Here is a 22221-nt window from a genome sequence, read left to right on the forward strand (position 1 = left end):
TACACACGTGGAACTCTTCCTCCAGCTCTTGTTAATGAACATATTTCTACATCAGAGCATTACCTTGGCTCTTCTTTCCAAATTACATGTTAAGGTTTTCCTTGACATCAGTAAAGGGAAAGATTTCCCTGGAAAGGTTGACTGGGGGAAATAAAACTGCTGAGTACTGCAAGCCCTTCCCCAGAGCCCAGCACTTGGAAGAGTCTTCATGCAGGAGATGTCTTGCTGCTCCCATTCCCTCTTTCCACTCCTCACGTCCCTGATCAGGTGGAGGTGTCACTGATACTGTCCTCGAGCAGCCAAGCAAAGCTTTCATGCTCCTTCCTTCCTGCCCAGGGACCATGCATGCTTTCCCTGCTCAGCCATGAAACTCCTGACCTTCCCACACAATGGGATGGAATGCTCCTTAGCTCTCTGCGAGTTCTGCTTAGGAAAACTAAGCTGAACCCATCACTCCTGGCTGCTTCCCAGGAAACTCTGCCCACCACTGCTGAATTCTGCTCTCACAACAGTGCATCTCCAGGTCCTGAAGGCAATTTGTGGTCACAGAAGCCCAAGCCACCACCAGTCTGGACAGGATTCCCAACACCAGCCTCCCCTCCCACGGCAAGCACGGACAACGTGGAGTTCTCACACCACAAACATCCCAACGTGGGGTGAATGTGGCCTCCAGGCCAAGACTTTTAACGAGAACCTTGCTGGGCAGGCCAAGGTCCCACCAGCTGTGAAAGCACACGAGGCAGCAGAACAAACTCAAAACCACCCTGGCGAGGTCACCCACAGCCTCAATTTTTGCCCACAAAGAAGTTCTCTGACCCAGCACGAGAAGCCAGGGACATTTCCTGCTTGTGGATCCACTTGAGGTCTGCCTGATCTCAGCAGACGTGCGAAGGGCATCTTTACAACTCGGGAAGCACAAATATTTGTAACATCAGGAAACTCTCTGCTTGCTGAGTCAAGGAATTCAGCTCTCCTTCCTGCAGCTCGCCGGCAGCCCTCACTTTCTGCTTACCTCAGTGCACTGCTCCAGTTCTCTGGCAAGCACAAAAGAAATAAAGGAGTGGCCTTTTTTTAAACTTGACTTTAATGTACATACTCTGTACTGTCTCCTCTTTAGTCTTAAAATAGTTCTTCTGAACAGAGCTTCATAAATTCCTGCAGAAAGGGAGTAGCTGGCAATTCCAACATCCTGTACCACAGCAGAGCTCTTCTCTCCTCTACAAATTCCTTTCTACAACACATCTCACGATTTTCTAGCAGTTTTTCCCCGAGCAAACAGCAGCTACCATATCCACCCATCCCTTTTATAGCCAAGCACACAGTAATCCCTTGTTGATTCAGCTACTACTGAACATTTTACCACCCCGAGGAGCCCTGCTCCATCCTTCTGCTACACTGAGATTTTACAGTAACTCACAACTGCACTGGATTCTCTGTCTCTGCCCTGCAATTAGAAGCCTGCTCGTCTCACACCTAAAACTAATCAGCTGTGACAGCTTTGCTACCATTTGTCCTTTGGAATGCTCACCCTTTAAATCTCCACTTATCCTCAACTAAGATAAAAGTACACGGAAGGGAAATTCTCCTGAGAGTAAACAGAGGTACTAAAGCTGAAAATATTTCAACCAATATTTCAATGTATCAGGATACAGCCAGCTATACTATCAAGGAATCAAAGTTGGGCATAATGTCTTAGTGACAAATGCAGTCTCCTGCCTGTCCTGCCAGCATCCATGCACCTACAATTGTTCTTACTCCAGTTTTCACACACAATTTTCAGTACCTGGATCATCCTCCTGCCATCCCCTCAAGCAAGTGAAGGCAGTACTGTTCAACTCAAAGGAGTAATAACTCTGCCTTCCATGCCCACAGAGAGCAGATAAATGAGCTCCTGCTTTGAAAAACAAAAGCCACAAAGCCTAACTTTGAACATCTTGAATTCACAAGTTCTCACACACAGAATAGCTCAGGTGGGAAAAGACCTTGATGATCATCACGACAAACCATGAATGATTTTCTGCTCTTACAAAATGTCCCTTCCTAAAAAGCCCATTTGGATTTTCAAGAGAGCATTGCTTACAGTGCTCACAGTAGTCTAAAAGATGCACTTCAAACCTGAAACCTCCTCGCACAATGTATTATAAAGTCCGTATTTTTTTTACCAGGACATTTAGAGGTCAATCCCAACTGGCACAGGCCAATTTTAAGTGCTCTTTACAACATACAGAGCATATCAGAACATACATATCCTGGCAACATTTCTAACTGAAGCATTTTAATGCTCAGTAACATTTATTTGATTTAAACAAAAAATATTAACACATAAGCAAAATTCTTGGTGTGAAAGTACCCACAAGCAAATTTGGCCTTCAACAGGAGATAGTTGTGATTTTTATCAGCACAAGCTCCCAATTAATATGAAATTTCTTCTCTATAAATCTATCAAAAACAACAAAGCAGTTTTTCCCCAAATGCATTTGTGAGCTACAAATTTATTCATCATTTTAAATGTTCTAATGCACACAACCTATGATAAACCATTAAATATCTTCACCTCGTGCCTGAACAGTGCCCCTGTAGCAATGCACTGAGAAAAAAATTCCAGACAACATTCACTAGCGAGCAATGTACTCCCCATAAATCACATTACTGTACAGTTTGGGATTAGGATGAGTTGCCACTAGCAACAGAGCCAAAAAAATCAATTCTGTCACTATATATAGAGAATTCTTGCAACCTCAAACGTAGCCAATGTTTTCAGCAATTTGTCTCAGAGAAGTATTAGCAGTCCAGCATGTGATCAGAGGAACATGACACCCAGACACAAAACAATGCTAAAACAATCGTTTTTCCTTCAGTAGAATAAAAAAAGAAAACAAAAAAGAACTGCCAGAAAGCTGCTGGTGTGTGTGAACATTTCATTCACCCTTTTCAAAATAAAAGCGTGCCCTCTTTAGAGCATTAACATTCACAACAAATACAAGGATTGGTTTCAGAGCTTAAGTGTATTTAAAATGATCCCTAATGAGTTTTTGTTTTAAAATGGGAAAGTAAGCAAACATTAGGGAGAGATACAATTTAGACAAATACAAGGGTATTTTTCTATATCATCCCCAGACCTGATTCATCATATCCAAGGCATTTCCCTTTCAGGGAAAAAAAAAAAACAAAACCAACCTAGGATGTTATAATTCAGACTGTCTACCAGGAGCTTTTAGAAAACAGGAATATGAGGAGTTTCTTTGATCCCCATTTGCTTAACAGCAAGAAGCCAAGGCACATTTCATCATTCATGCTTCTTATTTCATCCTGGATCTGCAAAAGGTTTTGTAGCAGGCAACAACCACCTTGGAGTTCTTACTTTACTCATCTGTCACATTTTAGGAATCTTGACAGCGCCACCCAGGTTTATCACAAAGACTTCTCTCCTTTCTTTTCCTACAGTCTTAATATGAGCATTTCAATTTTAAATGATGCCCTTCACAAGGTTTCATTGTCACTAACACTGACGTAAGTCAAATTCTGTGTTTTAATGGATTCTACAGGTAATAATAATTACTATAATGGATTTTTTTCCTCAAAGCACAATCACCCTGTTTTAGAAGAGCACAGTACTGTTATTTTTTCAAGTCAGTAAAATGTAACAGCTCACTGAAAACATGTGGCACAATTTCTAAAATCCATCTGTAGATATATGTTAGAATCACAGAATCCTTTAGGTTGCAAAAGACCTCTGAGATCCTCGAGCCCAAGTTCTGACTACCTTGCCACACTGAGTGCCATGTCCAGTCATTCCTTGAACACAAATATTCCTTATAAACTTTTCCCCTAAAGGAGAAATTTCAGTCTACTGCCAACCAAAAGAAGATAGGGAAAAGATATCTAAAATGGGTCAAGGCATCCTGTCTTCTTGCCACTGACAAGAATATTGATCTTGTTTACTACCTGCAGCACCACTGCCTGCTTCAATCACATATAGGAGCATAATGCAGTTAAAACCATGGTTCCTGAGCTCCAGTAAAATCAGAACAGGGCTGTTAATGAAGGTTTGTCATAAAATCACAGACTCCCAGCATGGTTTGGGTGGGAAGGGACTTGAAAGATCATTAGTCCCATGGGCAGGGACACCTCCCACTGTCCCAGGTTGCTCCAAGCCCTGTCCAACCTGACCTTGAGCACTGCCACGGATCCAGGGGCAGCCACAGCTGCTCTGGGCACCCTGTGCCAGGGCCTTACACCCTCACAGGGAAGAACCTACCCCCAAAACCCAACTACCCCTGCTCTTTAGCAGCCAGAATGATGCCCCTTGTCCTGGTATTTCATGCCCTTGTCTCAAGTTCCTCTCCATCTTTCTTATGGGCTCCTTTCAAGTCCTGCAAGGGGCAATTAGGTCACCCTGAAGCTTCTCTTTTCCAGGCTGAACAATCCCAATTCTCCCAGCCTTTCCCATACTGCCAGTTCAGCAGCACAGCTGGGTGCAGAGAAGGCAAAAGGCATTTCAAACATCCACTGAGCTGTGTCAACAAAAGGGCCCAGCCCTCCTCTAGCACAGTATCGAGCTAACCTGCTAAATTTAGAACAAAAAAAAAATCACAACTACGATGGACAAACTCCTCCAGCAGAGAGATCCATTTGCTCCCTGAGAGTAAAGAAGTGTTTGGATGCATGGAGAGAGATGAGGTCTTGGTTCTTAAGTGGACAACTGTGCGCTGCACCTCCAGCAGAAGGACCTGGCAGCGAGCAGAGAACATCAAAGCACCCCCACCAACTCCAAGGAACTTCTCAGGGCAGATCAAAGCTCGAGGCGCTTCATAAGCCAGGCCTGGGGTGCTCCAAGCACCCCCCGAAGAAGCCGGGAACAAAGAGCGAGGCCGTGCGGCCGCATTCCCGCGGCAGCGCAGAGCCCGCGGGGACCGACGGCCAACCTCAGCCACAGGGCCAAGTCTCCCCGGGAAATCGGAATAACAACACGGCCATGCTCGGCTCCAGGGAAAAGAAATGTGCCTTTGCTCCTCCTTGTGCTGCTCTTTGTTAGGATGGAGAGAAGGAGAGCAGGCGCTTACCACAAGAAGAGGGAGCACACAGGAAAGCAAGTGCAGACAAACAAAGGACATTTTTATCAGTGACACATTTGAGGATGATCGAAGTCTTTGCACAGGTTTTTAAAACTATTTCTTGAGGACCTGAGCCCAAATTTTCTTGAGGACCCCTGAGCCCAAATGCCCAACAGACAGAAGATTCAGCTCCTCAGGCATTATGAATCACATTCAGCCACTTTCCACCAACAAGAGACAGACTGCATCACCTCAGACTGCAACTTCAACCACTTTTTGGATACTACAACCAAAATTCTGCATATTTCCAAATGAAAAGCTCCTGTAATCACAAAGATTACCTTCACCTCCTCAGCAGAAAAGCCTAAGCGCCAAATACTTAGAAAAGCTAGAATATAGGGCCTTCTTTGTTTTCTATGCAGCTGATTAGCTCATAGCAATTAACTACAATCTGCTTTTACATCAATTAATACAAATACAGACGAACAATGTCTAGAAAAGTTTTGTTTGCACTTTTAACCTATTTGAACATAATGCACATCATTCAAGCCCTGCATACATTCAAGCCAAATCAGAAGATTTTAGGCAGATGTTCCCCTGAAAGCCTCTACACCACAGGGGAAAAGAAATGTGATTCCCAAGGAGAACTACTGCACTTCCCAAGCTTTCCCAAGTCCTCTCAAGTCTGCCACTATTTATAGTGATTTGAGAGACTCAACACCTCCCACACTGTTACAATTCTGAGCCTTTGCTTTGATTTGAAACACACAGAAAAGAGCTAAGAAGGAGGTACAAACCAGTCTTACTGCAACTGCAGAAATTACTTTTCTCTCATCTCTTTTTGCTTACTGGGTGGGAAATACAAGGAATAGCTGCAACTCCCACTAACAATCCCAAAGACACGAGTTGTACAAGTACCCCGAAAATACTAATGTCTGCTAATACTACAGAGAATTGATATTCTTTTAACTGCAAAGAAAAGATGAGATTGCTCAGAGATCCAGAGGAAATCAAATCATGAGTCTTGAATCTTTTGCTCCCAAATTGCCACATTTTAGAAAGAGAGCCTTTGTCTCTGGAACAACCTCCCGAGAGAGGCATGGAGTCCCCATTGTGGAGGCTTTCAAGATACAGATGTGAGGTAACTTCATCCAGGCTCCCTTTGCCTTGTAGGGTTGGATGAGACAGCCTTTTGAGGTGTGCCCTGGAGGAAATTTACTTTTAAAGAGCATCCTGGTATTGTTGGTACAGTGAGGTATCTTAAGTTTACCACCTTAAACCAGTGCCACAGGAGATGGTTCAATAAACAGGTTCGATTCAAATATTTGTGCTTTGCTGTGACTCTTGTCAAACAAAACCCCACCCTTGTGATGGTGCTCTCTTAATCTCACCAAATCACACAACCATGGAATGGCTGGGGCTGGAAGTGACCTCTGGAGACCCCCAATCCAACCCCCCCAGCCAAAACAGGTTCACACAGACCAGTTTGGAATAATCCCAGGGAAGGAGATTGCAAAACCTCTCTGAGCAGCCTCCTCCATGTGCTCTGTCATCTCTCAGCAGTTTTTCCCCTCATATTCAAGGGGAACTTCCTGCATTCCAGTTTGTGCCCGTTGCCCCTTGTCCTGTCACTGGAAAGAGTCTGGCCCCATCCCTTTAGCAGCTGGCCTGAAATACTTGTATGCATTGATAGATCCCCTCTCAGCTGTCTGTTCTCGAGGCTGAACAGCCCAGTTCCCTCAGTCTTTCTCCAGAACTGAGGTGCTCCTGGCTCTCAACATCTTTGTATCCTCTGCTGGATCCTCTCCAGTCATTCCCTGTCCTGTCTCTCTTCAAACAACTCTGGCTCAACAGCATTGAGAAGAACAGAGGAAGAATGAGAAGACAAAGAGGAATTTCAAAAGCAGGACCTCTTTCTTAATTAGGTGTTACTAGGCAGTGATACGTACTTGGCCTCTTACTCAGCCAGCTCAGATCACAGAGAGATAATTAGAAACAATCACACAAAATCAATTAACATGAAAGAAAACTTCATAAACAACAAGCACATTAAAATAACATGGGAAACCACTGTCATCTACTCCCTTTCTCACCCGTGGCAACACAGCTGAAAACGAGCAAAGTACATTTAGAGATAAGACAGACTAAAACCAGCCTGGGAACACACCAGGACTATGAAAAGCAGGTGCTAGAAATCAAGACACCGTAACACGGCCTATTATTGCTTTTCTGAATATTCTTTTTAATTCACAAGGCAATCTAGCCTGTCTGTTCTGCCTCTGCCTGGCTTTAAGATGGGAAGGCAATGCTTTTCAGGTCAAACATTACCAGAAATTCAGCAGCCTAGCACATGGCAATGTTTCAAGACAGAAATTCCCAATTATGTCAAGAGATTACAACTACTTTACTCCCTGCTGAGAGACTGAAAAATAGGGGTCAATTTTACTTCATTTTTCAAGAACTTCAGCCCCTCATCTCTGTCACTCTGAAATAAGAGCAAAGTAATTCCACCTTTCACACAGTTAAGTGATTTCTCAAATTCCCAGTTTGCAGATGACGCCAAGCTGAGCAGTGCAGTTGACACAAGGGAAGGACGGGAAAGAGGGAAAGATTAAATGGGATATTGGGAAGGAATTCCTCTTTGGGAGGGTGAGGAGGACCTGGCACAGATTCCCAGAGAAGCTGTGGCTGCCCCTGGATCCCTGGAAGTGCCCAAGGTCAGGTTGGACGGGGCTTGGAGCAACCTGGGAGAACCTGGGACAGTGGAAGGTATCCCTGCCCTGGCAGGGTAGGCACTGGATGAGTTTTAACATCCCCCTCCCACCCAAAACCATTCCACAAATCTATGATTCATTCTTATATTCAAAGCTCTTTAAAGGCACTTCTGATCTGAGCTCATCTCAGAGTATCATACCCTCAAGAAAAATTGTGCCTTGCTCAGTTCTTTTGCCTCCTCCCTTTTTTTTTCTCCTTCAAAGATGCAAACAGAACACAGCAGAGCCCCCTCAAAAAAGTCTTATTTATGCTCAGGATTGTATGTATTTAAACATGGCCATAAGTGCCAACATTTTCCCCACTAAGATTGGCTTGCATCTGGCTAGAAATAACTCTACTCAGTGGCTCTACCACCATAAATCTTCGAAAGTCTTCTGCATGGCTGAGCTCTGCTCATAAAATTAGACACCAGCGCGTTTTGTCTGTCTCATTAAAAGGATGTTTGGTGGAGCCGGCGCAGGAGGAGAGAGGAGTGTGTGAACAACCTTCCCAGAGCCACTGGGGATTGGCCCAGACTGTTCTCACAGTGCCACAAAGAAAGGAACGCTTAAAATAACTCCAAAGGCTCTCAGAAGGAGCGGCTCCGAAGGTTAGGAATCATTTTAAAAGTCTGAGAATGGAATCTCCATGCTTACAGTAGCACACAGCAAAAAAAACCCAAAAAAACCCTAGATTTCAATAGATTATTTTTGTAGTTACTCTCTTTCCTCAAGTTTCGATTGGAAATATTCCATTTGCTTCCTAAATAAACACAAGCCAAGACTTACAACCATTAATTCCATACTTTCCCTCTGTTTCCTCAAGTTTTACTTGGAAATATTGCATTTACTCCATAAATAAACACAACCCAACACTTACAAGCTTAAAGTCAATAACAAGCCCCCAACTTAATATAGTCCTACTGTACATTTAGGAAAAATGTTATTAAAATTTTAAAACCTACTATAAAAGCCAGTCAGAAAAGTACCACATTGAGCCATTATAAACCAGTTTATACTGCAAACATTTGACCAGAGCAGCTTTGGTTTGATAAGGTTTTAGCCTTTTTTCAACTGCCAGTTTTTAAAAGTATAAATGCAGTGTAAGTATCAATTTTCTGTGTGCTTTCATATGCAAAAAGCAATCAAGATGATTAAACAAGGTCAATGATTTTACTAAGCAAAAAAAGAAAGTTTAAAAATCAGATGCATATTCATCAGAAAACCAAATTCACCACATGTAAGATAAGATATTAGTTGGGTCAAAAGTTCACTGGGAGCAGGAGAAGCTGATTTCAAGGACCAGCTGGGAATGAAAAGAAAAGTAAGGACACAAAGTTCTCTGCAGCCAAGATAACCGTGGTACATCAGCCTTTTTCTGGGAAAAAAACCAACAAAACACACCTACAACCTCTTTTTTACCTCTGCCTCCCCTACAGGAATATTTACATGGTGTAGGATTTGGTAATCCCATTCCCATCTTTTTCAGGATGCTGGAATTGAGAAGGCACAAGGCTTCTGAGGTCTCCTGATGGGATACTGGCAAAGGCAGCAAAACCTGCAAAATAAACTTTTTGGCACCAAACTAAACAGAACCAAAGGCTGAGGCTGGGTGCTGGGAGAAGACTCTTCCCCCACAAGGTGGTCAGGCACTGGACAGGCTCCCCAGGGAATGGTGACAGCACCAAGCCTGACTTCAGGAAGCCTTTGGACAATGCTCTCAGGCACATGGGGGGTTTGGGGGTGTTTGTGCAGGGCCAGGAGTTGGACTGCATGATCCTGATGGGCCCATTCCACCAGGATATTCCATGACTCTGTGACAACACACCACCACCATAGGAAATCAGGCCAGGCCACCCTGATTGTGCCTGGAATGGGAAGAATGCTCTTCCTCTCTCCAACACAGCTCATCCTGACCTTTGTGGGATGTCCCCTGCAATTCCCCTTACACAGGGGTTTCAATAAGAGCTGGGATGAAAAACCTTGAGGGAAAGCCTTCACCACAGAAATGATGTGATGGAGAAGAAAGAAACCCCAAGAAGCACCTTGAGTTTGAACAAGTGGATCAAAAGAACAATTTGCTGTTCCTTTAGAACCACCCTGTGCCATATATTTTAATACACATTGCAATTGTCCCCATGAAAATCTGTACCAAAGGCAACTTTACAGGACTCCATGGCAGCTGCTGGTTTCCCAGAGCTCTGCCAAGGAACATCGTGGTGAAAAACAAGAGTTGGGTCCAGGAAAAGCCATGCTCGGATAAAATTCAGGAAAAAAAAAAAGAAATCAAACCCACAGGACTTTCTGCAAACTAAAGAATTCGTTCTTAAAAAATGGGGCATGAGTCAAAAGTGAAAATGCAATTTTTGGCAAGGAGTACTCAGAACCCAAATCCTCTTGTTATGTCTTGGAAGACAAACTCACACTAAAGCCACAGCTTAACAGAACAAGCCCAGGGTCTCCTGAAAGTCCTTAAAAATCAGACTTCCAGAGGGTGTGTTGGAATTGAAGAAAAAAAAAGCTCATTCAAATGCAAACCTCAGAGAAAAAAAAATGGGGAAAAAAAAAGAATTTTCATTTTGATGTGAGAAATTATTTGTTGGGCTTTTTTTTACACTATTCTGCTACAAAAAAGCAAACAAAAAAAATCTTTTGATTATTTAACTTTCATCAGTTGAAAGATACTCAGAAATACTAAAACAGGGGATCCATTAATTTTTGTCTGTCAGGGATGAAAAAAAAAGAAGGAATGTGGTCCATTTCTCAATTCCACTGTGCCAAGACAGGCCTGAATCATTACACTGTGGCCATGTTTATACTAAAACTCTTCTTTTTTCACTCAGAACTTGGATTTCCACACCCAGTAGGCAACAGCTTTTTTTAAAGTACATTCCAAGCTTCCCTCAAACAGTTCCAGTCAAAACATCACCAGATTTTAATTCCGTCAAGAATGTGAGCATCTCATTAAAGCCCTGCCTAATTATAGGTAACGTGCCCAGACCACAGATTCTGTGGTATCTTTATATGGAATATTATTCAGAAGTAACTGCACCAACTTTTCTCAAAATTTCTGAAATTTCTGCTTATTTAGTATTACAGCAAAGAATTTTGTGTCCTCAACTAATTAGCAGAGCCTGGGAAAAAAACTGAAAGTACAAAATAAAGTCACAATAATCACTAGTGGTGAGAAAGATCAACCCAGGAGGAAAGAAATGTCATCAGCTCGTAAGAAGATTGGAAGTTTTAAAGAAATAAATATTCCAGTCACACAAAGGAAAGACTCAAGTGTGAGTCAAACCCAGGAAAAATAACGTTTTGCACATTGTTTTGGGGAATTTTTCTGATTCTTCTGCTGCTTTCTACCTTGGCAGTTTGCAGGCTTCAGAACCTGTAAGCACAGCAAATCACACTGCTCCTACTGAAATAAAGCCCCAAACACCAGAGGCAAGGATTGCATCTGCTGAATGCAGGGAATGACCTTGAGGGAAAAAGGAAGGACACATTTCTCAGCAGGATAAAGGGAAAAAAGAGATGGACCTGCTCGTGGAGAGATGAATTTTTTAAAAAGGGGCTTTATCAGATACCACTAGCCAGAGGCAAACATCCTCTGCAGCCCAGGTTCAGGAATACCCAAATAAATTGCATTCCCTGCAGCTGGAGACTGGAAAGAACAGGAAGAAAGGTAAACTCCTCACCACCACCATGCCTGGGGGCAGGAAAAGCAGAGATTTCTCAAAATTATTCAGAATCTCTTACGGAATTCTAATACATATGGCTACACACACATGTAAATACATATTATTTGACAGCTTTTTTCTCCATCTGCTCCTCCTTCCACAGCTCCACAAGGCTCTTCCCTGACACAGAATCTTTTAAGGGATCCTGTAGATTTGCTGTATTTAAAACTGGAACTACTGCTGGTCTCTACTCTAGACTCATCCCCAGCTGCCATAAACCTTATCAGGAACCTGCCAACACAGCCAGCCAGATTCCAGGAGCACAAATTCCACCAGGGAGTACAAAGTGTATCCAAAAGCAAAAGCTTCCACAGAGCATAATTGAGCACAGAAAATGACATGTTAAAACGAGCAGGAACTGGCTGGCTACAGATGTAAATTCATTCATACTTTTACTTTCTTTTTTTAAAGATCTGTGCTGCTCGCTCTGGCTTGTTATGACAGGCTGAGGAGTTAAAAGGAGTTCTCTGTCCTCATCCTGAGCACAGAAACACAAATCCTGCCCTGGAATTACTGCTTCCCTCACAACTTGCAGGAGGGACAGCCCAGCAACAGCAACCAAGACTGGGAAGGGCTCACATTGGGAAGGAAGAGCCACAACATCTCCTCACTTGGCTTAATACATCTTCAGTGGCTCTGCTGCACATTAAATAGGAAAGAATCTCAGGAATAGAGAACTAATTAAAATTCACAAGGTCAGAATTGGATAAAGAAAGGGAGGAGATGAAGCACCTGGGAGGAAAAAAACAAAAAAAAAGAAGTTGAAGTTGACAAATTGGAAGGGAGAAGGGATTGTCAGGAGGCAGAGCTTTGGAGGAGAGGGTGGAAGATAGAAAATCACAGAATATCTGAGCTGGAAGGGACCCACAAGGACACCCCACAAAAGCAAGGCAGCAGCAGAAGGAAAGTGAATAACACAGAGAAATGCAGCTTTATCAAAAAGAACGTGTCAGGAGGCAGAAACCACAAGGGCAGAAGAGGGAAGGAAACAGAAGGAAGTGTTTGTACATAGATGCACATCTCTGTCAGTTGCACAAGTAGATGGTGAGCCTGTCTTTTTGGCAATTCCTTTTAAATTATGAATGAGGAAAAAAAACCTGAAAAAACTAAAATCAGGAGCCAACAAATGAAAGGACTGTATTGTTACTCCTTCTCAGCCAGAAATCAGGCAATCTTTACATCTCATTTCAAATGACTTAAAAGGATGAGGCAACGTAGATCAGCACATCCAGACAGCCAAAACGAGTTAAGGCTTAAATGAGGTGAATTTTCCAGAGCTGTAACTCACAAAGCAGCAGCTGTGCCTTCCACAGGGGCATCAGGCTGGGCTTACACAGTGACTTTAAACCCGTGTGAACCTGGGCTGCTGTTGAGCAGCTTTGCTCTCCCTCTCCTCCCTCAGGTACTCATCATTCCTCCTCCCTCCCCTGCCACACTGCACCAGGGACTGGATTTATCACAAAACCTGGGAGAAAAGCCAGGGAAGGTTGATTTCAGGTGGGGGAGCTCCCTGATCCACAGAACCCACCCTGTGCTGCAGCAGAATTAGCTGGGCCAGCAGACCTGGCCCTACGCCTTTAGTCCAGACTAAAGTTAAAACAGACACATAAGCACAACTTCATTCTCTCTAGCAAAACACAAATGTGAAGAAGTTTTAGAAAGGATATCTTAGGATACCTCAGCAAAACCTGAAAAGGCATAACAAGTGCTTTGGAAAAGCAGACCCCAAGCCTTTGAAAAAGCAAGGCCCAATGTTTGATGTAAAGCAATTATCACTTAATGAGTTTATAAAGTCTGTAGCACATAAATACCTCACAGAAATGCCAAGTTGAATTAAAATGTGAATCATACAGAGTTCTTTACAATTCTGCAGGCACTGGTACACACACAAAAGGAAAGCATCCCTGCGTCCCAGCAAACCAAGAGCATTTGCAGACCCTGGCTATGATTTACTTACTACCATCAGTCAAATAAGGCAATCTTAAAACCAAAATAAAATACATGAATATTGCTAAAACCTCTGATAAATTCAGCAATTCAGAGCCCAGCAAAATAATTAACTCACTGCCTAAAAGCAGCCAGCGCGGATGAAGGACTCCTTGCCATAAATGTTGAAGGGTTTCTACATCACAGGAACTAAACTTATATTTGCCTGTCAAGGAAAAAAAAAACCTTTTTCTCCATCCCAGTGGCAGAAAGACAACCTTTTTTATGGTAGTGCCAACACAGATCTCCCACATGAAGGCATAGGATAGCTTTAGTGAGCCACAGAAGATAAACACATGTCATAACTAAAAGTAAGCCAAAAGACCCTAAAAGCATCCTGAATCACTTGTTCCCCAAATTCCCCAGTCACTGAGCATGAAGAAATTTAACAGAAGAGCCAAACAGATATTGTAAACACAGAAATGTATTGTTAAATCTATTTGCTAACACATTTCAAACACATTCTTTATTAGAGTCTTGTCAAGTCATGGAAAGACACTTCAGCTTTAGTGCTACTGAGCTTCCACAGAGGAACAATATAGTTTGTTAAGACTGAAATGGACATTTGGTATTTTTAAAAATAAATACTATAATTTTACATAGTGTCAAAAGCTATCAAAAAAAAAAAAAAAAAAACAGGTAGTTAAACACATATACCTCAACCCTGACCAAGAATCCCCAGTTCTGCATAAAGATATCAAAGCTGCTGGTACTGCAAGCATGCTTTATGGGCTGGTAGGCTGCCAAAAATTATCTGCTAATACACCAGACAATAGATGTATTCTGCTGGAGAACTTTCTGATCTTTTCCTCCTATCACTTCTCTTTAGTTGCACATAAAACCCAACCAAAGCGATACAAAAAATGTGATTTGAATGCTTGCATTTATGTGCCAACAAACCAAGCAATTATTCACAATAAAGTAACTTTTTCAAACATGCATTTTTAATCACTGGATTGCAAGCCCTGATTCAGTGTTTCCTGTTGCCATTGCAGCACTTCAGTTTCTGGAATTCCGAGCACAAATTTGTGCTCCTGCAGGGCCCAAAAGCTTCAAAAACCCTACCAAAGGACCCAAACTCTTCTGAGCCTTGATAAACAAATGGCACTGTGCTCAAATTCCACACTTTGGGATAACAGCAGGGGCTTTCTGTGAAAACAAACCTTCCTCACAGAGACAAAAAGATCCTGTGTGTGGTTCCAGCTTTCTGGAACGCTCCGGAACCACGGTGGCTGCATATCCTGAATCCAGCCATAAATGACGGGATATTGGGGTGAGGCTGACACCCAAATTCCCCCAGGAGCATCACACCCTGACCAACACCATGGAGGCCCCAAAGCTCCTCCCTTCCCAATCCAAAGGCCTCTGCATCACACACCAAAATCAGGGCTTGCTCAGCAAATGCTTTTAACCCCAAATTCCCTGGTTCTGATTCTCTTATCTGATATTTGAGCAAATCACTGACAGCACTGAGCTGTCATACCCCATCTCATCATCCCACTCTGAAAGAATGTTTAATCTGTAAATCCACACAGCAATTCTGCAACCAGAGTGCTGAACACACTCAGTGACCACGGGAGTGAATTAAACATATTAACCCAGCTTCCTAATCCCCAACATTAAAATTCAGAAATTTAATTAACTGCAGAAATTAAATTACATTAAAGGAAGATATTTTAAGCTGGCATTTTCACGTTTTCCTGGGTTTGTATCCACAGGCTTATGACATCTTTCAGCAGAATACAGGCTGAAGTGATCATAAGCTCCTGAAAAACAGCAAGTGCTAACAAAACCTGGGCTATGGCAGCAGTACCCAGCCGAGATGCTCTAAAAAGAAGTTTCCATCTAAGGGGGGGAAATTCCTTGGATCAGTCTGTTACTTATTACTCAGCATTTGCGTGTTACACACTCCCCAGAATAATCTTAATCTGAGGAAATGAACGCTGTGATCTTTCCCATAGGAAAAAAAGAAGTGTTTCAACACCCAAAAATACAAGGGGGAGAAAAAGCTCCAGCCTTGACATTCTGATTTATGGAGGACACTGATAAACAGAACTTCATCTGTCAAAGCCAAACACTTGCATTTAATATACAAACATCAAGCAGGAAATCTCATTTAAATAATTAACATGTGGACTGTCCACTGCCAAAAAGAGCAGGGCAGCAATGGACTTCTGCTGAATATTTTACAGGAAACGGAATGATTAGTCCTCCATATAATGCCAGGTACCCACTCCCACCATATTTTGTTAAAAGCAAACCTTTAATTTCAGGAGAAGCAAATCACATGAAGTTAAAGGAATAATGAAACCCCCACAACTGATGTTGTGTGGATTTTCTCTATTGTTTTGAACCCATGCAGAGTTTTAAATTATAAATGCAGATATCTTCTTGTAACTTTCTGCTAAAAAAATGCAATCTGCTTGAAAGTGCTTTTCAAAGCTATCTCTAGAGAGACATAAATCATCAGTGCCTTTAAAATATTTTAGTAATTTTAGCAGCCTTTTACAACTGGTAAATCAAAGTCTCAGTATATTATGTAAATAAATATTGCTGAAAAGACCAATGCTTTTTGGATGTTGTTTGTGAGTTTCTTTTAACATTTCCCCCATTGAAAAGAAGAAAAAAAGGGTTTGCATTGTGTTAGCTCCAGTTATAATTTCCAGCTGTGTCAAAACTTTAACAGCCTAAAAGCAGGAAATCCAAAGAGGAAATTCCATCGTCAGTTCCTGAATTTTGTAACTCAAATGTTCTTCCAAAAACTGGACCTTAAAGGAATTTTGGTAACATTTTCTGTAGCCTTACCTGATATCTTCCAGTAGGTCACATTCTGCCTGATGCTTGGCCTGAAGTTTTGTCATCTGCTCAACCTGAATGTTTTTCAGCTCTTGTGTAACTTTCACCTATAAAAAACCCAAACAAACCCAAGGACCACTTATATTTTCTACAGTTCAAGTCACATTTCAACAAGAAAACAAACAAACAAGCCCAAGGACCACTTATATTTCCTGTCGTTTAAGTCACATTTCATCAGAGAAACAAACAAACCAACCCAAGGACCACTTATATTTTCTGTAGTTTAAGTCACATTTCAACAAGAAAACAAACAAACAAATTGGGAAAGGCTTCAGAAGGTCGGATTTACATTTTTAGTACTGTTGTAGTTTTCCTTTGAGCCTTGTGATCCTGCACAGCCAAAATTGCAATACTTTGGGAACCTGCTTGGTAACTGGCAAGGAGCACCAATGGCCCAGGTACTGGGAACAATTTGATTTTGGAAGGCAACCTTGGAATTGTTTTGTTCTTGTTTTTTATTTAAAAAGAGGTCTTGGTATTTAAGCCCTCTAGTGATCACAGGGAATCCACATATCGGCCTCAAAAATGATCACCAATATCTCTGAATACATTATGCATTCTTGAGGACAGAAATGCCAAACTGTTACTGCAGAGGGAAGAGAAATTCACAGAGGAAGAGGGCACCCATCTCTCTCTTCTTCACTACCCAGGCAAAAAAAAAAAAACAACAAAACCCTAGATCTTATCAGCTTCCCTATTTTAACTCTGAAAATCATGCCCCAGCAACAAGCACCCTTTAATCACAACATCACATAAAGACAAGTTTTTCACGACACCAGAAAAATAAATCACATGTATGCCCCTGAATTCAAGCAGAAAACGTGTCTATTTTTAACGTGAACTTTCAGCATTTTTGGTTTTATCTGTATATAAAAAAAAAGCCCAACTCAAAATAAATAAACCTACATGACACAAGCCAGGTAATGGAAATAAGCTCAAATGAAATAGTACAGGCAAAGCAAATGAACATAAAATGAATAAATTAAAACTGAAATAATTGAAATTAAATTGGTTTTGTTTGACAAAAGCAGAGTCAGCCCCTAAAATAAGAGGCTGTGAGGCAGGAATGAGAGACCTTCACTGCAGCTGCCTGCCAGGGCTGCTGGGGAGCTCTGGGCATGACAAGGGAATCCTGCTCACGTTCCCTCCTCTCCTGGTCACTGTGGCAGGGCTTTGCCAGGTGCAGAACTGGGCAATATCCTCTCCCCACGGAGAAATCCCACCTCGAAAATCTCCATCACAGCCAGAGCAGCCCAAAGCGGGACATGGAACAGGCACAGGTCTCAGCCCCACGGAACTCCCGCCCGCACAGGAGCAGCCTCTCCATCCTCTCCATCCTCTGCGCAGCCCGAGCACTCCGCACAACCCCCAGAACGTGCCCAGAAACCACCACGGAGCAGCTGAAGGCAGCCCAGCTCTCGCAGATACCAACCTGCCTAGCCAGACAAGCCACACGGGGCACAGCGTTTATCCCAAATTTCCATTCCCGCTTGCCTCCGCTGCCACACCAGTCCCCCCGGTGGGCAGCGCCCCACATGCCCACGGACCGCAGGGTCACCCGAAGAGCCTCCCCGGCGCATCTGCAGCTTGTTCCCATCGCACGTGGGAACGAGTGGGAAAACGCCGCACAATTCCGGCTGCCCCTGCTCCTGTGTGCTCCTGTGTGCTCCTGGCACACGCCGGGACAGGCTGCGTCCCTGGATCAACTCCAGACGTGACCTTCTTCCCCAAGACAACCAACCCCTCGCTGCTGGCACCAACGCGCCGCGAGAGCCCCCAAAATTCCCGTGGCAGCACCCCACAAGCTGCACGACCTCCACCCCTCCGTGCAGCCGAGCCCTCCGCAGCCACTGCCCCCCTTCCCAGCCCTCCGTGTCCCCTTTGGAGAGCCCCCGCTGGAGAGGGGGGTCCCTGACGGAGCGCTGCCCCCTGCACCTCCATCCTCGCCACCGCGTCCCCATCCCTGCCCTGTCCTACCTCCCATCCCATCGCACCCCACCGCCCCTCCGTGCCCAGTCCCCAGCACCCCCCGATATCTCTCCAGGACCCACCTTGCAGGGCCACCCTCGCCAAAGCCCCCCCGGCCCCCAGCTCGCCGTGCACCCCCCACTCCTTTCCCAACATTCGCGCTCCCTCTCCGAACCTCCCCGCAGCCTCCCCCACCGCACAGCCCACCCTGCGCCCCCCTCCCCGCGGCCTCGGACCCCCGCATCCCCCCGCACCCCAGACCCAGTCCCCCAGAACCCCCCTCAGCCGGCCCCCGGCCCCTCCGCCCTCAGCCCCCCTGCGCCGGGCGGGGGTCGCACCTTCCTCGGCGGCGGCTGCATGGTGGTGGTGGTGGTGCTGCGCTGGGTATCCACATCAATTCCCTCCCCCCCGGCAGCAGGATGCGGCCCCCGCTGCAGGAGGAGGAGCGGCAGGAGGAGGAGGAGCGGGCAGCGACCGTCTCCCTCCCGGTTCGGGGCGAGTCCCGGTCGGCGGGAGGAGCGGGGAAGGAAGGGAGGGATGGAGGCGGGGAGGGATGGCGGGGGGAGGCCGCCTCTTCCTCACGGGCAGCGGAGCGGCGTCCCGGCGCTGGGGAGCGGGGAGGGAAACGAGGCGGCGGAGGGAGAGACTTCGGGAAAAGACGTGGTGGGGAGGGGGAGAAAAAAAAAAATAAAAGGAGGAAGGAAAAAGAAAAAAAAAACAGAGAAAAAAAAAAAATCCCTACGCAGCGAGAGGCGTGCGGCGGCCGCGCGCGCCCCCCAGCGGCCGGCCCGGGGCCTACGCCGCCCCCGGCGGCCGCCATGGGCAGGGGCGGGGCGGGAACGCCCCCGGCGCGCGCGGGGGGTGCGGGGGCGCGCGGCGGCCGCGGGGGGGCGCCAGGGGGCAGCGGCGGGAAGGGAGGGGAGGGGGCGCAATGGGGACACAATGGGGACAGAGTGGGGGTACAGTGGGGGGTGCGAGGGTTTGCACGGGTGTGCACAATGGGGTGTGCACAATGGGCGTGTGTATCGGATGTCCATGGGCTCTGCACAATGGGATTTGTATGGTGTGTGTATGGGTGTGCAAAGGTGTGCACAATGGGGTGTGTAAGGGGGGTTGTGGGGTGTGCACAATGGGATGTGGGTGGTTGTATAGGGTGCACAATGGTGTTTGCACAACAGGGGTGTAAGGAGTGTTATGGGATGTGCAGGGGTGTGCACAATGGGGATGTGTATGGGGGTTATGGGGTGTGCCAGTGTGTGCACAATGGGGGCGTGTATGGGGTGCAGAATGAGGGTGCAGGGCTGTGTAGGGGGTGAACAAGGGGGCACACGGAAGGTTTGGGGTTTGCAGAAGGGGGTGCACAGGGTTGAAGGGGTTCACACAGAAGGGGTGCACAGGGACAGGTTGGGATGCTGTTGGGGTGCTCAGGGGTGCAGGGAGGTGCCCAGAGGAGTTCAGTGCCCTCCCTGCACCATCCAGTGCAGGATCCACATGCCGGCATTGGGGTGCAGGACACAGCTGGTGGCACTCAGGGGTGCTCCACGGCACAAAGCAGCCATCCCCTTCCCCCCAGCACTTTCCAGGCTGCCCTAACAAAGCTGGGCAGCAAGGGCTGGACTTGAGCTGAAGCACATGAGGGAGCACCACCCCTGACAGCGGCTGGAGAATCCCTTGATGGAGAATCCCAGATCCTGGTGCATCCCAAGGGAAGCACACTGGGAAGCAGAGACGTGGATGTGAGCCTTTGCAGGGGGTTGGTTTTAACCAAAGGAAACTAAAACAAAGCTGAACTCTTGAGCATTGCAGATGCAGAGAGCCCAGGAGGCAGAAGTGTTGCTCCCAGCCCTATCATGTTTTGCTGGGTGTGAATTAAACACTCCTGATCAGAAGCACTTTTGGGGTTTTAACCCCCGTCCCCTGCACTGAAATAAATTCCTGGCCTTTGCTTATTAGTTCTGCTGCAACAAAATCTTTGAAATATTAACGTGCATTTGGCTGCTTCCCTTAAGCAAATTACCAGGGCAGTTTGCAGAGCATCAGGCAATTCCCATCATTGCATTTTCCCAAGTGCTCCAGCGGTGCTGCTGCTGCTCCATTGCCGGCTCCTTCATTATTGATGAGCTGCTTTGCTCCAGCTCCCAGAAAGTGACCCCTCGCCTTTAAAGATGCTTTAACCACCTTTAAAACTAAAATGCAACTTGAATTCTGCTTTCCCCCTCCAGCTACTAGTTTATTTAGTGCTTCTAATTAGTCTTAACTCTTTCTCCCTGGGAAATCTGAAATTGTTAGCGAGACCTGGCACAGCAGCAGATGCTGTGAAAAAATATTTAATCTCTCTATTAGGGCTGCAAAGGGATGGGATTTGCAAGTGCAGCCCTTCATGGAATCATGGAATGGTTTGGGCTAAAAGGGACCTTAAAGCTCATCCAATTCCACCCCCCTACCATGGGCAAGGACACCTTCCACTAGCCCAGGTTTTTAAAAAATCATGCCCAGATTTCTGCATGCAGGACTGAGAAGCATTTTAGGCACCAGGCCTGCAGGCAGATGTATCATTCTCCCTTATGATGCAGTTGTTTTTCTACTATTTGCTTGTATTCTTCCATGAATAATTATGTTTTATCTGTTTGACCACAGATTCCCTGAAGCCTGACTCATGGAGTGCTGCAGGTTCAACGTGAATCCTGGAGGGTTTTGCATCTGGGATGATAAATCCTGATGGAGATGCCTCTTGTAGCTGCCCCTGGCTCTTCCACATCTTAATAATAGTGCTGATAATAGGGGAGAAAAAGGATGTGAAATAAAGATTATCAAAAAGTCAATAGTATAAGTGTCTAAGAGCTGTATATTTTATCAAAATACTTGTTTTCACAGCGTAATTGTAGTTTAGCTTATCCTGTGCCTTTATCCCTTGATTTCTCCTTTCTTATTGCAGGACTTGAAGGCAGTTGAGTCTCATGAAATTCCAGGATGGTTTGGGTTGGAAGGGACTCTTAGGGATCATCCAGTTCCATCCCCTGCCATGGGCAGAAACACCTTCCACTAGACCAGTTATTATTTTATATTTTATTGACCTTTATTTTATCTTGTTTCATTTAATTTAATTTTTGTTTTATTTAATTTCATTTATTTTTATTTCATTCTATTTCATTTTATTTCATTCTATTTCATTCTATTTCATTTCATTTCATTCAATTTCATTCATTTATTTCATTTTGTATGAAGGAGGGTGCAGAACACAGCCCCAGAGCAATGCACATCTCTCAGGGAACCCCGACAGAGATGAGACATCAAGGCTGGAAACCCCAAGAGCCAAATTCCAGCTGATGGGGACAACCCACAGCTGAAAACAGCAGCTTATTCCCTCATCCAGAAGAAAAAAAATAAAGAATTTAGCCATAAAAGCAAAATTTGGAGAGGAGCTTTAGGGAATGGAGCTCCCTTGATTCCCATCCTCAGGCAAAGGCAACACATTGGATCCCAGCTCCCAGGCGGCTGATGCCTGTTCATTCTTCACACCTGAATTTAATCCCTGCAGGGGTTTAAACCTTTTCAAGCACAAAACCACGATGTGTTGGAGGGTTCTTGGCTGCCAGGACGCGCTTCCGAGCGGAATCCAGCGAGCTGGAACTCGCGCTGGGCCCGTGATTAACGCACGAGGCAGCTCCGGCTGCTGGAGCCCTGGCACAGCGGCTTCTCCAGACACGGATTTTGCCTCCTGGGTTGGCAGGAGCGCTCCTGGCAGAAGGGTTTGCTCCCTGGTACCATGGATTTTTCCCACTGGGCTCACAGGAGCAATCCTGGCAGAAGGGTTTGCTCACCAGTAGAGACCGTGGAGGGAGGGGTCTGACAGCACAGCAGCTTCCC

General features: G+C 45.2%; 1 protein-coding gene and 1 long non-coding RNA gene across 5 annotated transcripts in view; one reads left to right on the forward strand and one right to left on the reverse strand.

The window, feature by feature from the left end:
- Positions 1-18823, reverse strand: part of FCHSD2 (FCH and double SH3 domains 2) — a 120765-nt gene extending 101942 nt beyond the window's left edge. For 2 of the 4 annotated variants that reach the window (XM_054654872.2, XM_054654871.2), the window contains exons 1-2: positions 18693-18823; positions 16336-16433 (exon numbers count right to left, since the gene is read on the reverse strand). In XM_054654872.2, coding sequence (XP_054510847.1) covers positions 16336-16433; positions 18693-18713 — 119 coding nt within the window. In that variant the 5' untranslated portion in view covers positions 18714-18823. Of the gene's footprint in view, positions 1-16335; positions 16434-17818; positions 18084-18692 lie in introns of those variants that run through there. The other 2 variants (XM_077174609.1, XM_077174608.1) reach the window with 2 other exon arrangements.
- Positions 18717-21184, forward strand: LOC143693424 (uncharacterized). The gene is made up of 2 exons (XR_013181093.1): positions 18717-18842; positions 20992-21184. It is a non-coding gene; the product is annotated as an uncharacterized LOC143693424 (long non-coding RNA).
- The last annotated feature ends 1037 nt before the right edge of the window (positions 21185-22221 follow it).

The sequence above is a fragment of the Agelaius phoeniceus genome, chromosome 2, assembly GCF_051311805.1.
Source record: "Agelaius phoeniceus isolate bAgePho1 chromosome 2, bAgePho1.hap1, whole genome shotgun sequence".
Classification (NCBI taxonomy): Eukaryota; Metazoa; Chordata; class Aves; order Passeriformes; family Icteridae; genus Agelaius; species Agelaius phoeniceus.